A 16,081-nucleotide genomic window follows, 5' to 3' on the forward strand; every position below is an offset into this window, starting at 1 on the left:
AGCTACAGGGGTACTCAGGTGGTATCCTTACTCCACTATTTCTGCTCTTAAGTCACGTCTGTGGACTCTGTAGAGCAGGGTTAATACTGCATTATTTTAAGATTTTCACAGTTGACTTTAACATGAGATATTTTTTTTCCCCTTCATGGATACCTTCCATTTTATTTCCCCATCACTGTAATGCCTGGATCATTAATTTTAAAACTTTAAAAAATCTTAACCATAGTAGAGATTTGATATATTTTCTTCCTTTTTGCTGGGATTCTTTTCTGCGGTCTCCAGGGACAGAGGCTCAAAGAGTTATCTGCTCTGAACTAATGTAATGACTTAATAAGAAAGAAAACAAAAAAAAGGGAAAACCTGTCTTTTTAAGAAGCAAAAATAATGTTACTCAGATTTGACCTGGAGATTGAATATTTCTGAACAGTAGAAGCAGTAAAATGTATTTAAGTGCTTTCCTGGAGTGGGCTCAGGATGCTCACTACTTGGTAGAACTGAGCTGGAAAATCAATACTGTGCTATTTTATATTCATGTACTACAGAGATGTGGTTCAAAGTCATCCATGTCACACAGCCTGCTGTTGACCATGGAACTTCTTTGTGACATTTTACCAGTGTGTCTTTAACTATGAGTCCTTAGTAGACATGCAGAACAGCAGATTTAGTAACTTTAAAAATAAATAAATTATTAAAACACCTCGGCTTGCACTGCCTGTACTTGACTGTGACAGAGATACATAATTGAAGAGTTCCAAAGCCTGGCATGTTGGTGACTGAGAGGGGCAGGGTTTACATACCCAAGGATTGCCATGTGGTTTGGATTTCTGCCATCACACCATGTGAATAGTAGGCTATGGGCAACTTGGTTAGAAGTCATGGGTGTCACATCAGAAAATAGCTTTTTGCAGGTTCTCTTCCAGGCAGAATGTCTGTCACATGGCACAAGGTCAACATGTGGAAACAGGATCACAGGTGCTTCACTTTGCATTAAAAATATCATCACTAAAAATCTTGACTTTGTACTAGTATGCCACTGGGGTTGATCACCCTGTGCTGCTGGAAAACATTGTGCTGGAATGAATTTTCTTATGTAAAGTTTTAATATAACACTTAACACTTGTTGAGAGCTCCACACGTCTCCAGAGTGTTTTATTTCTGCTTCATGTTGCTGCTGTGTGGAAGGCATGACAGTTTGAGGCTTTAAGCTCTTTAGACTTAATCGTTCCAAGTATTTCTTGTGCAGTCCACCTCAAAGAAGGGATTTTGACAAGTTCACCAGGGGAAGGATCCCTAACTGCAAATTTTGATCTTTATTTATGGCAAAACAGTGGCTCAGCCCTGTTCCAGATGAAATGAGCAGAGTGTTCTGCCAGGGCTTTAAGGACTTATCTTCAGCATGGTAAAAACTCAGCAAGGGATGCTGACTATCTTGCAAATACTAAGATGTCCTGTGTGGCAGTTAAGTAGTTTAAGGGCTCATGTATACTAAAAATCAAAGGGGAACAGGAAAAATACACAGATTAGCATTTTAAAAGTATGCTTGGTTTTGGAGAATGTCATGTTGGTTAGCAGCTATTTTTATGTTAGAACTGAAAAGAAAGTTGGATGCTGAGAAGCTGAGAAACAGTGCTAGGTACTTTGCTACCGGAGTGTACAATAAGGAAGCAGCAGGATACATAGCAATGGCATTGTACTGTTGCAGACCTGCCGACTTGCCCCACAAGTTTGAGTTAATTCCAGAGTACTATCAGAATTGCTTTAAACATTGGCTGAATGAGATGCTGAGTTAGTACAAAATAGGAGGTACTGCTCTCCAAAGTGATAAATATGTATCATTCTGGTCTACAGAGACAGGGTTTCCACATGCCATGCCTAAGCCACTTGCATTCCAAAGGTTTGTACTTAGATGTCTGACTCTAAATGAGTTGCAACAGAGCTGATGAGTTGTAATTGTGTGTTATTGCAATTAAACTGTCTCTGTGCTTTTACCAGCCCGTTGCTGAATACCAGTGTGAGTTGGGAGATCTGCAATGTTGGCTCCATCAAGGTTTCCCAAAGTTGCTTCAGACTATAATCAGATGTATTCAGATGTATGTAGCTAGAAAATGCTTTACAGTCACAATCATATAATCATAGAATGGTCTGGGTTGGAAGGGACCTTTAAAGATCATATAGACGCAGCCCCCCTGTCATGGGCAGGGACACCTCCCACCTTCAAGCCCCATCCAACCTGGCCTTGAACACATTGAGGGACGGGGCAGCCACAACCTCCCTGGGCAACCTGTCCCAGTGTCTCACCAATACAGTAATATACTTTACATTTATAACCTATACTGGGACATGCAGCAGAAAGCAGTGTGATTGTAAGACACACTTATGAAGTGAGGTTTATATCGCCCTTGGGGTTCTGTTGCCAAATAATGCTACTTCAGTAGAATTATGTCTGTATCTATGTTGCTATTTGCTGTACAAAGTGGAGGATGAAAAAACAGACATATGATTTAAACTACCATCATTACTTCTGGTATGATGGACATTTTGACATTTGGAGGAACCTGTGATGAAGAGAAGCCAAGAGTATCTTTGGTTGCTGTAAGTAGAATAATATTAGCAGCCTTGATTTGTCTCTTTTTAGAAGAGATGGTATAAAATAAGCAGTACTAGAAGACAGCTTCAGTCTCACCCCCCCACACACATGGTACTGGTGGCTCCACTTTATGTAGCTTTTAATCTAAATTTCCTAGCTGCACTTCCCAATGCATACAAAAGATTTATAAATTAGAACAAACTACAATCAGTTAAACTTTGTGCACTCTCAGCACCTTTAAATGTTTTACTTGCTCTCGAAGTAACAAATCCATCTGGGCTGTATCGCTGCACTTCATGAAAGACCTGTAGTTATATAAAGGGTATATAAAAGGTGTTACATTGCATGTATAATACTTGAAATTTTTCTCAGCACGGGTTGCAGTAAAAGGCAAGTATTGGTCAACTGCATTTGAAGTGCTATAATGTGCTCAGCAAGACAAACATCGAGGGGATCCAGGACAGACTGAAGGTGGCAAACCCAGCTGACATTTTCACAGTATAAAGCTACAGGCTCCTATGGCGTGTTCTCCAGGCTTGGCTGGCAAGCAAGTGCCATCCGTGTTAAGCAGTAGATGGGTAAATTGGCAGAGGATGTGACACTATGAGAGAGTCAAGCCCTCTCCCTAGCACAGAAAAAAAACCACTAGGATTGAGACTGGAAGTTTGTGTAAAGCCCTGTAGCAAACCTCTCCTTGCGGTGAACACAGGTGAGAAGACCTGCATGTCATGCCCTAGGGTTTGCTCAAGAGCCCAGCAAAGTTGGAAGAAAGCAGAAAAAGAGGAATAACTCCATAGGTATTCAGAGTAATGATGGTGATACTGTTCAGTTGCTTTAAAGTTGGTGGTAGCTCAAAGCTCGGGTGTTTGGTGCTTAATGTGCTACAGAACAAAACAGATGTGGAAACAGGTGTGGGGAAAGTCTAAGCAAGTTCCCAAGTGGTGAGTTACTGCTTGAAACCTGACTAGCATTTAAAAAGATGAAACTGGGAAGTTTTTGCTGTGTAACTTACAAGCAGTAATAAATTAGTTATGGAGATGTGTTGTTTAAATTCCTCTTGACTGAACTTAAAAATCAGTGTTGGTTCTCAATAGGATGGAATAAAATGATTTATCACTAGACTGAGATGGTTAATAAAAGAAAAAAATATCATGACTTCTACTAGTTGTAAGTTAAAAAAAAAATCAAAATATATAAACAGAACATGCTTGATGAGAAAAACTGGGGGAATGACTACATTCTTCTACATTAAAAAAAAAGAAGAGTGAGCTTTTAAAAGAAGGGGAAAAACCACAATCACATAATGAAAAATGGAATAAAATCTGGCAACAATCCCAGTGTTGAGCCATACTCAAATGAATCCATAAATTAAACATTAAGTAATCTAACTAATGGAAGTAAAAATAAGTAAATACTATTTGATGTATATTAGCTTTTCTTAGAAGGTCTGCCTCTCCTATCAATCAAAGACCTGTGACCTCTCTGACCGCCAACCCAACACAGCATTAAAAACTATCACTGAGCTTTCCTCTGCTCCAGCAGTTGGCAAGCACTGAGATGCTGCTGGCAACGTAACCACCTCTTTAGCCCCCACCTACCATCTCCTCCTCATATGCTGTATTTCACGTTTTGTAATTGGATGCAGACTATGGATAAAATGTACCCATCCGTACCAGTCGATTTAATGCTGTGTCCAGCATAAGCATTCAGACCAGAAAGCCAAAAAAACTCCAAGCATGACCTTCCACTGGGTTGCTGTGGTGAAAGGTCAAGCATAAATCCTGGGATGTTTGAATCTGAGCAGTGAAGATGAATGGAGGGTGCAACATCAATACTGTGCCTGTTGATTAAAGAAATACTGTCACGTCTAACGCCTGCAGTTTATAGAGATTTTACAAAACTGGCTATATCCCCACGCTAGTGAGAGAAGCAAGAAGCATACTTCAAGGACGGGAAGCGGTGTCTGATGGGTAGAAGTTTAATTTACCAAAAACACTTGGAGAAGACTTAACTGTAGAGTAGAATTTGCTAGGATAAGATGTGCAGAAGGACTCATCAGGCTGATAGAGGAAGAGGTGATGAGTTTGAGATGGATACGAGACACCTGTGCTTGCCAGTTTGGTAAGCATTGCAACCAAGCTGCCAAGGTTAATGGTGGTGTCTCCACTTCTCTGTGTCTCCAGGCACGTTGAGCCAGCAGAGGGGAAAAGCCAAAGCTCTTCCACCCCATTGACATAAGATGAGGCACAAGGTTCACTAGCTCTGTTTAGCTGGGAGAACTGAAATTAGTACAGAAATGCAGACTTACCCAAGTTAAAGGAGAGAGAGCCAAAATTCTTCATTTTCTGCTTAAGTCCTGGTTAGTGGTATAGAAATGCTGCAGGGTAGAAAGTTTCAAAGAATAAACATGCTTTTAATCCATCATTCTCCATCTTCAGATGTACTTTTCAGACTCTGTTTGATATGGTATACTTTACTTTCATGTATTCAGCTCATAAGCATTTTTACTAACATCAGTTAATACATGTATAAAAAATAGAAGTTATCTTCAGTAAAACTTGTATTAGAACTCTTAAATTTTCGTAGAATCATAGAACCATCACCAAGGTTGGAAAAGACCTTCAAGATCATCGAGTCCAGCCATCAGCCCTACATCTCCATGACCACTAAACCATTTCCTGTTGCACAACCTCCTCTCAGGGAGTTGTAGAGAGCAATGAGGTCTCCCCTCAGCCTCCTCTTCTCCGGGCTGAACAGCCCCAGCTCCCTCAGCCTCTCCTCATCAGACCTGTTCTCCAGACCCCTAATCAGCCTAGTTGCCCTTCTCTGCACCCTCTCTAGCACCTTGATGTCCTTCCCGTACTGTGGTGCCCAAAACAGCACACAGTGCTCGAGGTGTGGCCTCACCAAAGCTGAGTAGAGGGGCAGGATCACCTCCCTGGTCCTGCTGGTCACACTATTCCTGATGCAGGCCAGGATGCTGTTGGCCTTCCTGGCCACCTGGTCACACTGCTGGCTCATGTTCAGCCAGTTGTCAACCAGCACACCCAGGTCCCTCTCTGTTGGGCAGCTCTCCAGCCACTCCTCCCCAGGCCTGTAGCACTGCTGGGGGTTGTTGTTGCCCAGGTGCAGGACACAGCATTTGGCCTTATTGAAATTCATGCCGTTGGCCTTGACTCATGGATCAAGCTTGTCCAGATCCCTCTGCAGAGCTTCCCTACCCTCAAGCAGATCAACACTTTCACCCAACTTGGTGTCATCTGCTGAACTTGCAAATTATCTGCTGAACTTGCAAAATATTACTAAGTAAAATCCAATCTAAGTAATCCAAATGCCCCAAACTATCAAATTTGTTGTGTCTTTATTCTTCTTTTAATAACTGTCTAAATCTGCCCAACCTGCTTCTGTAAAAAAATAGTTCCTGTGTGCCACCATGATAAGGTTGACTTACACTGCATTAATTTATTTGGTCTATACCTTCTGTGTTGATGTTTAAGAAGGAACAAACTTGTATGTGTCTGCTTGTGATGAACACCAGTGCCAGACAGAGCTACGATTTTCCAGGTTTTCAGACCCATCATGTCTTACTAGTTTGGCAACATCATCAGGCAGCAGCTGAGACTTGCAGTAGCTCCCATCTAATCCTGAGAGAGAAAATCTCCATTATGAGCCAGGGCCAGGGCTTCTGGTGGTTAGTGATGACAGGACCTGCTATCTACAGATGCTGTTGTGTGGTGGGTAGCTGGCTGATTAGTACCCCTCAGCTTTGTTTTAAGTAGTTGCTTCAGAGGAAGCCCTTGTGTACTGCTTTCTCTAGTACCCCTGTGTGCTTTTATTAGAAATTACCCAGTGAGTTGCGCAGGTGACCCACACGGGGCTGAGGAATATGCAGGGGAGAGAAAGAGTGGCCAAAAGAGGCAGTTATGCACCAACCCCAAACCTCTGGTGTTGCTGTGAGACCCCAGAAGATCAGTGTTCTGGGGAACCCTCCTTTCAGCAAGGATTTGGAGAACCTGTCCAGGCAATTGGGAAGTCCTACACAGAGCAACCACTCATAGGTGAGGTCTCCGAAGTCTCTGCAAGAGGGTCCAGCTTTTATATAGTTGAATACAAAACTTTCAAAACCACAAGTGCGGAAACATCTGCTGTCACCCTCCCTGTTGGATTCCACCCAAAGCCTGGACAAGGCTCAAGGGGAACCTAGAGGGAGTATCTCTATCTGTTTTAGCTTTGGCCACATCTTTCTCAACAAGGCCAGATGACTGGTTTCACAGCCTTGCAACATGCCCTTAAATAAAAAAAAAACTTTCTGCTGGTTAATGTTACACAACAAGTGTTTCAACAAAGCTTTATAGATTGGCACAAATATATATATATATATATATATATATTCATATTAAAATAGATAAATAATATATTGCATGTGCAATCAATACTATGCATATTAGATATATCACTGGGTCGTGAGGTTCATCTAGAGGTCAGCTTTGGCTCAGGGCCTATTGTTCAGGCCTCAGTACCTCAAGGCATTGTACTGGAAGAGTACGCAGGAGGAACACCTTTAGCAGCATGGCCAGGAATAATACAGAAAATCCCATACTGTGGCTGACCTCGAAAAAAGTGTCAAGAAGGGCTGAAAATTATCCATGCTGTCACCCTGCAGGCTGGGACTAACATATCTTCCAGAAAGACAAGGGAGAGGCTATGGCAGAGTGATGAGGTGGAAGGATCTATAGAGATGTGATAGCACAAGATGAAGACTTTGCACAGGGGAAAGGTCAGAGCTCAGCTAATGCTGTTGGAGGAATTGGAGCAAGAGATCAAATCTCTGTGATACCTAATTTGACTCCCCAAAGAAGGAAATGCCCATATTGCATGTTGCAAGTGAACACTGGTTACTGCTCTCCTCAGGTCTGGATGAAGCCCTACTGCTATAGTAGGATTCATGGGCCTATTGGTACCTTCAGCAGGGGTTTAAATTGTTGCTCATACCATATGAATAATTTGTTTGTTTTCTAAAATATAGAAAATTACTTACACAGCCATTATATTATTGATGAGAAGAAACACCATCTGCTCTACATTTACTAGAAAGCTCAAAAATAAGTTAGGCAATTATCTAATTATTTTCCTGGCAGCAGATTTGCAATTTGGTAATATACACTGGAAGTCTTTCTTCAGTGTCAAGTACAATATGCAATCCATGGGCTGCAGTCTCCTCAGAGGTGTACCTGCCCCGACATGGAGCACCTCCTTCCAAAAGTACTTCCCCCATCATGTCCCTACAATGTCTCCTTCCATGTGACTCTTGCATTTCTCCTCAGATGGCTCTTCTGTGTCCGTTCCCTTTCTTCTCTCATTTGCCCCTGCTGTTCTTCCTAAACTGCTTAGGAAAGAGCTGGATCTCACTGCACTCCAGAGCTCACCATCCTTCTTGTGAGTCCTGTATCTTTTCAGAAAAACTGTGATGCTTTCAAGCCAGAAAAGGAGACAAGGAAGCAGGCAGAAAGGCGAGCTATTTCTTGGAGAACATCTGGGCTCTTGGTTTTTTGGATTTATGAGGCAATGTACCAAACTACTTTAATGATAAGGGCTTTTTTTAAAATCTACAATTTTAAAACAAAATTAAGAAACAGTGACCCAAGGGAGCTGGAGTTGGAAGTGAAAGAATACATGTAAGTATATCAGTTGTCTGAGAGATGAGAATCACTATCTTCTATAAGGCAAATAATGACAAAATGCCCCAAAAATGGGCCAGAAAAGTTCAGGCATTTCTCCCAACATTTTTTTAAAGGTCAAGAGAGAATGTAAAAAGAAAAAATGAAAAATAATATTTTTTTTGCCTATTGTTTGGTGTCAAAACAAGAGAATTTGCCCAGCCTTGTGCAAGTAGTTGCACTCCAAGCTGTGTCCTTGTGACGGCTCTGTAATAGGTTTCTAAGGTGTATTCTGAGTTGTCACATGTTGGAGAAAAATATGGTTCTCGCCCCAAATTTCTTTACATGACCCAGGAGAATGAATGACCTATTGAACACATTTTGTTTTGTGGCAGCAGTCCTGTTTTGTCACGTGTGACCATTCTCTGTGGCAGAGGGATCATGTCAGGCATTTATTGCAAGGTTCCTTTTTTTAGAAAACATAGGTATTTTTGAACTTTGTTGCATTAAAGATTTCTGTAGCCTCTAATACTCAAATCCTGAAACTTTTCATCCTGAAACACAGGCTCTGAAGCAAGCTGAAGAATTTGGACTCTTAAAATTACTCTTTACTACAGCCACAGTCAATTTCCCCAATGTTGTCACTGCCCTGTGCCCAAGGACAATACCTAGACACTGCTTTCTTGACAATGTTTAACCCTTTTCTTATCTTTTCTTAACCTGGCCAAATAAAAAACAATTAACAACTTATTTACCCACTCTGGAGCATGTGTTCATCCTAGAAGAAAAGATGTGGTTTCTTTTAGCTGCCCTTTCGTGTATGTGCTGTAGGCAATGCTGGGCAACAGCGTAATTGAATTATTAAAGGTTAATCAAACTATGCTCCACTATATCTGTGGACTAAGAGCACAGACAGAAGACAGGAATGACAGGCAGCTTCCAAACCACCTTTCCTTTTCAAGCAATCTTGTTCAGAAAGGTATTAAAAAGGCTGGGAAGAGGAGTAATAATTTTAATCAGTGTTAGCACAAGAAAATGCCAAATGGATCATAGCATCCTCTGGCAAGAGGGAGTTGTCCCCTGGAGTGACGAGATCACAAGGAACACATAGGAGAGTACAGAGCAGAAGCAGGACACAGAATATACTGGATTTTAATATTTTTTTTTTTAACAGCTTGCAGCACAGAGAAGAATTGGCAATGAGCTGAAGTTGGTCTGGGTTCTTCCCCAGCTGGCTCGTGTAGTTCTCAGAGTATGCTGCCGGGAACAAGTGGCTGTGCAAAATTATTTCAGCAATGTACAGCTCAGCTGTGGTAAGGAGGGACAGGCAGGAGCTCTGAGTCTGCATTTCTCTCCTGGATGCATCCTACATCCTACATGCAGACCCATGGCTGAGCCAGGGCATATCAGGTTTTGACCCTTTGCTGTGTTTAATTTCAGAATCAAATGTTCATTTGGAAAAATTTCTTACTACACAAGAGATCCCACAAGAAAGACTATATATTTTTTCAGCACAACTAAAACAAGTGTTTCTGAGTAGACTGTTTATTCACCTGAATTTGTATGACTTTCTAAACAAATCAGCAGTAGTGGTCCTCTTCAAGTTTTGATATTTAGAGATGATAATCCAGAGTCCCATGTAGCTCCAGGAGCCCTGACAAAGCTCAGGTCTCACCCGCTTCAGAAGTTGTCACGGGTGCATCTTAAAATATCTTCCACCATTCTGGCTGCTTTTGGGTCTAAGACCAGATGTGGTGGATTCACAGCCATTTCAGTAAAAAGTGTTCTACAAGGCAAAGTGAGTGGCACAGGGGCTTGAACTATGGAGGCTGAGGTTATGGTTCTGTAGCTGTGGCAAAACTTGGGCTCTGAAACAAATCAGTAAACACTGAGGTTTTTTATATTTGCAACCACTTAATTTCTGTTTAATTTCTCCCCTGATACACACTCAACAGCATTCTTCTAAGGCCTTTGAAGGTATATGTAACAGTCCCAGTAAGTTGGTTTCCTTCTGCTAAGCCATGGCTGCTGGAGGCCATTCCTCACTGCTGGCAGTGGAGGGCACATGGCAGCGGGGAGCTGTGCGTGTCAGTGGTCAGCCCTGGAAGGAACAGACCAACGTGGTGCCAGTGACTGCCTCTAAGAGAAACTGCTGCATGGTGCCCGTGTCCCCACAGCCAACCCTCCTCTCCAAGAGCTTGCTCAGAAGCCAAGGCAAGAAAACAAATTCTCATGTGGATGAGGTTTTGCTGACAAAGCTGCATGTTTGTCTTGCCAAAGTGTCCTCTCAAAATAAATTTGCCTGCAAGAAAAATGGACCAGTGTGCATTGGAGCCCAGTGAACCTCATGCTGTAGCCTGTGTTGAGGCCATCCCCACTTTTACTACCCTTGCACCTTTCTGTTTTTATTCAACTTGGGGCTACATCTTTGCCTTTGCAGCTGGTAGCCAGGGGAGTGAGCTGGGATACATGGATGGGTCTTCCCAGAGCCAGCAGGGCCCTGTGAAAGTACAACAGCAGCACTTGTGCTTGGGCACTGTCAGCTGCTGATGAGAGTTGAAGACTATAAATGCTGCAAGGCAGGGACTAGGAATTCCATCTGCAAAGTATATCATATGTCACAGAAATAAAATAGAAAGAAGCACGTTGGACTTAATAGTTTCTCTGAACTCTGCTTGTGATTTATACTTCTCTGGACTTCTAGAGTTGGTTATAAATCAGGAGTGTGGTACAAAACCTGATATTTCCTGATCTTTCCCATCAGGCTCTTTGAATGGAAATTAATAATTATACAGGAAACTGCTCTGAAGTAATTAGTGTTCACTTTCTCGTTCTTCCTTCCTTTCTTTCCCTTCAGAGGATATCTGGATTGAAGCCATTGATGGGAAACCATAAGCAGAAGACATGCAGTTAATCTCACCTTACTGAGATGAGAGCTGTGCTGGGGGAAGTCATAAGCAGCTACTGCCTCCAGAAGATCCAGGACCTGGAATTCCTTCTGCCCAGCTGCTGGAGCCCAGATTGTTGTGCCCACCCCAGGCTGATGGATGCAGCTGCTTCTTTCCCATTTGCAGGCACAGGACACTGGCAGGGATGGCCACACAGATGGCCACAGACAAGGTGCTGCCTTCAGCTGTGCCTCCGACATGCAGGACTCACAGGAGACCTAAGCACAGACCAGCTGGTCTGGTTGGTTGCAAGGGAATAAAACAGACACTCAGGACTGGGGCAGGTGCAGACCCTGCCCCTGGCCAGCAGCCAGCCCCAGGCACGTGGGCAGTGCTCCACGGTCCCACTTCAGCTGCTGGCACTGAGCCCATGGCTCGCCTGGCTCACACCGACCCCCCAGTAGCTGGCACTTGCTCCCTGCAGCCCCCCACACACGCTGTGTGGAGAGTGAGACTGCACAGAGAGACAGTTCAGAAAGGTTTTATAAGAAGAGAGGGTAACTGGGCAAAGGGCTGAGTCAGGCAAGAGTGCATTACATAAGACAGACCCCTCTACACTTTTTTCTGTCTGATCCCACCTTTTCTCCTTCCCAATTCCCTTCTCCTAAACATTCCTTCCTAAATTTTGCAGAGTTCCACAGGCCACCCTCGAATATCCGGAATCCTCATGTTCCTCCCGTTTGCCACTTCTTATCAGTTACAAAGTCCAGGTGACCCTCTCCAAAGCTGCCCCTGAAGCTCCTCAATGGCCCATCAATCAGTAACCTGAGGCTGTTGGTCTTTGACATTGTCTCCATTGTCCCTTATCCTCCAGGTCTGTGTCCTTGTTTATCACCTCGCCTTTATTATTCCCTTTGCTTTGAAAAGATCAGGTTCTTGGTCAGATAACCTTAATGAAACAGATGCTTTTACCTTCCAAGTGAGATAGTGAGATAGTCCAGAACACATTGTTTGGGATTTTCCTTCGGTCTCTTGAATATTTGCTTTGTCAATAAGGATTTTTCATTTTACTAGAATTTTAGTGTCATTTTTTAATGTGACTCTTAAAAATACAGCATTTGGCTATGCATATGATCTAGTCAATATTATAAATATTGTGTCAAGTGGCTTTTCTATTAATGTGAAAAAACCCACCCAAAATCCCCCCAAAACCTGATAGTTTATTAAGGACAAGCTAAGAACTGAGGTTACGTGAAGTTCCTACTTAAAGTATTTTAAATTCAATTTACTATAGTAGCTTTACAAGTAGGGATAAGGCAGAGTTAGAAATGTTCCTTCGTGCCAACTTAGCTTTTATCTTGGAGCTCCTGTTCTGCGCAGATATATGTATGTAATAAAGAAGAGCCCCAAAGCAGCCATATAGGGAAACATTTGAGTACCTTCCTATGTTATTTTTTGTGATAAATTGTGGGATTTGGTAGGTAGCCAAGATAGATGGCAATAAATACACTACTCTTGGGGTCAGGCTAGGCGTACAGACATCCTGGTGGAACTTTCTTCGTTACTTCCTCTAGAGAATGATACAAGTCTCAAATAATAAAACGTGGAAAAGTCAGCTGCTTGGTAGGAAGTTCAGCTTCTGCCTGCATCGGTGCTACTCCTGCTGCTTGGACACGCAGCACTGCATCCTTCTTCCTAATGCTGTTTCCCCACCACCACCATCAAGGCACTAACTGCAGGTAGTAAGGATGCTGATAACTTGTGTATCAGTTACATAAGGCAATTCCAGCCTCCTCAACAGCAGCAACTTTGGGAATGGATTAAAAGGGTATTGTGAAAAAAAACATAAAAATGCTCATGGCTTAAGAATTTGGGGCAAACCCACTGCTTACCACCATCTCCTCTGATAACTATCTTTCTTATTGGTAATATGGACTTTTATTTCTACTGGTTTACCAGCCAAGAATTGCTCGATGGGCTTCAAGCTTTGCTGAGGAAGCACCATCACGGCTTCACTCCCATCAGCCCAACTCCACGCCTGGCAAGAGGTGGGAAGGACCACCAGGAGAAGGCCGCTTTTCCCCCAGGCGGGACACGCTGGGGCCATGCAGGCCACGCTGCCGGCTCCCTCAGTTCCCTCAGCCGTGGGTTTGACCATCCACCCGCGCTCTGCCGCCTGCACTCGGGGCGGCGGGGCGGGAGGGCAGCACCGCAGCCCGCAGAGCAGCTGCCGCCCCCGGGCCCCGCGGGGCTGGTCCCTCCGCTCCCGGTCCCGCCCCGGCCCCCGCCCCGGCCCCCGCCCCGGCTCCCGCCCCTGCTCCAGCCCCGCCTCCGCGGAGCGGCGCGGAGAGAGGCGCGGTGCGGCGCGGAACGCCGAGGAGCCGCCGAGATGCTGAACTCACCCTGGGCACGTTTCTACTCCAACAGCTGCTGCCTCTGCTGCCATGTCCGCACCGGCACCATCATCCTCGGCGTCTGGTACCTGGTAAGCGCCCCCGGGTTGTCCCCTCCGCGGGGCAGCGGCCCCGGGGGACGCCGGTGGCGGCCGCTGAGGCTGCTCCTCGCTCACCGGCGTCTCCCAGCGGGAAGCTGCTTGGGAATGGAGATATGAGGAGTGAAGAGCCCTCGTGGGAGGCCTTTTCCCGGCTCCCCCAAACTTTGGAGCGCTGTTTCTCAGGCCGGCGTGGACCGGGGCCCCAGGTCCTGACCACACTGCGCGGAAAATCTTGTTTGATCATCTCTGCTCGCTGCTTCGTGAAGAAGTCGGGTGTTCTCGTCGCTGCTGTTCCTTGTTTGTCAGATAACTGCTTGTCAGTAGCACCTTAGTCTAGCACCTTAGTCTGCCTGACAGAGAGCTGAAACCTTTCAGGCAGCTGCTGTCAGAAAGACTTCTTTCCTCCATCGGGGTTTTAGGACATGAGGGAGGAGTTTGACCCTCGAGGCATAGCTTTTAGTGGCTTATCAACAGTCCCAGAGGTTGCTCTACACACTTGGTTTTTCAGCCAGGACCAAGACTCATTGAGGAGGAGGCACATTAAGCCCTCAATGCTTTGACAATCTTTTCTCAAGCCCTTGGGTGCCAGTGCAGGAAAAGCGGGTTTCCCAGAGCCGGCCCGGCCATAGTCTCAGGGTTCCCAGAGGTGTCACAGCAATAAAAAAGAGCTGGCTCCTTGCCGCAGGTCATGTAGATGCACTTCTCAGCCTGCTTAGTCCTCCGTATCTCTTGGTGAGAGAAATCCGTCTCTGTCTGGTGGCAAGGCTGTGCAGAGCTGTTTGCCAAGCATCATTTTTCTAATGATTGCAGACGGAAGCAGATTAGACCCGGGCTTATTTGCTAACTACTGAAATTCCCTTCAGAAGCAAGTGAAAAATGCAGGGCTGGCCTCCATTGTAGGACAGCTCATTAAATAAATTCAATCTGCGTAATAAAAAGGCGAGGTTGACATTTATGTCCTAGAAATCATATAAAACGCTCGGTGTCCTACAAAATACGTATTTCACCACTGAGAAAAAGGTGGATTCACAAAACTATTTCTTGCTCCTGGTTTAATAAAATACAGTTAAATGCAATATCCACAGTCTGTGGTACCTGGAATACTGGCAGTATTGAAAAAAGATGCCCCTCTTTGCTTGGCTGCAAGGAAGTTTCAGTGTATCTTAATATGACCTGAAAGCTTTTGAACATTTCTTCCAGGGTGCTTGTTATTATTTCTTTCTGCCTTCAGCTGAATGAAGCCTTTTCACATCGGCTCCACAGAGTACAGATATTTTAGCTGTTCAGTGAACCTAAAGATATTTGAGGAAGAGGGAATTAAGTGCATAAGCTGGTCTTAAATACAGAGAAAAGCTGGACAGCTTTTTAGACATTGTTACCCATTGAGTTACTAACAGTGAAGTACTGGTGCCCTGTTTTCATGTATTTTTCTGCAAAATCTGTTTTCTGACTAGCAGGTATTTCCTGATTTGCACCTCTTTACTTTGCTCCTTTTGCTTTCATATATTTTTCAGGGTAGATTCTAAGTGACTTCAAAGTGACAGTAACTCACAAGATGTCAGGGTGCCCATTTCTTTCTGCACTTTCTCCTGCTGAAAATACTCAGATTTTTAAGGTTCACGGTCAAGCATAGACATTTAGATGCATCTGGAAAGCTTTCTCCTAGCTTGCAGACTCGGGAAGCAGTAAGTGAGGCAGCAGTAGCTCCTTCAGTAAATAGCTACCCTGGTTGAAAGGTCTGGTTTATAAAGTAATATACAAAAAAACTTTTCGTCTGTTTCATCTCAGAAGAGCAATTATTATTTGATGTCATGTGCTATTGAGGGTTTACATAAAATCAGATGCTGTCCTGGTGGCAATTTTTTTTCTCTGGGTGCATTTTGGGTGGTTGCATTGCTCCAAACCACATGTGAGCTATGAGAGGAGTATCTCAAATGAGGTTAAAAAACCCCACAACTTCAATTTTTTCACCACACCAACCTGTATTCTGTATACTGGTTGCCATTAAGCTTTACAGGAAATTACTTGAGGAAAAAACATCCCCCTAGAGAACGATTAGGTTTTTTGTTGCTTTTTAATATCTTGCCACCTGTGAGGTGCAAATTTTATTAATTCTATAACTATGAATACAATTATTCAGTAGTAGAGGCTTCTGAAGGAGGAAAAAATATTAACTTAAAAGCTTTGGTAGGCCTTTAAAATAGAATTTTCACATGTTGAACCACCTTTGAGTTAGTATAATTTCAGGAGGCAGAATTTAATGTCTGAGTAAATGTGGAAAAAATAGTGTATTTCTCTGGGATGATGTTTTAGCTCTTTAGTTTTAATGTATTAGTTGTATGTTTGGGATCCTATAAATAGTGGAAAGACTGGGGAGCTGAGTGTACGTGGAGTGCACTTTGCCACCAAGGTAAGGGGAAGGAACACTGTGTCCGTTTCCAGCACATGCCCAGCA

General features: G+C 43.8%; 1 protein-coding gene across 1 annotated transcript in view; it reads left to right on the forward strand.

The window, feature by feature from the left end:
• The first annotated feature begins 13,463 nt into the window (after positions 1-13,463).
• Positions 13,464-16,081, forward strand: part of LAPTM4B (lysosomal protein transmembrane 4 beta) — a 58,631-nt gene continuing 56,013 nt past the window's right edge. The window contains exon 1 of the mRNA XM_051612368.1: positions 13,464-13,617. Coding sequence (XP_051468328.1) covers positions 13,522-13,617 — 96 coding nt within the window. The 5' untranslated portion in view covers positions 13,464-13,521. The remainder of the gene's footprint in view (positions 13,618-16,081) is intronic.

The sequence above is a fragment of the Apus apus genome, chromosome 2 (genome assembly GCF_020740795.1).
Source record: "Apus apus isolate bApuApu2 chromosome 2, bApuApu2.pri.cur, whole genome shotgun sequence".
Taxonomy (NCBI): Eukaryota; Metazoa; Chordata; class Aves; order Apodiformes; family Apodidae; genus Apus; species Apus apus.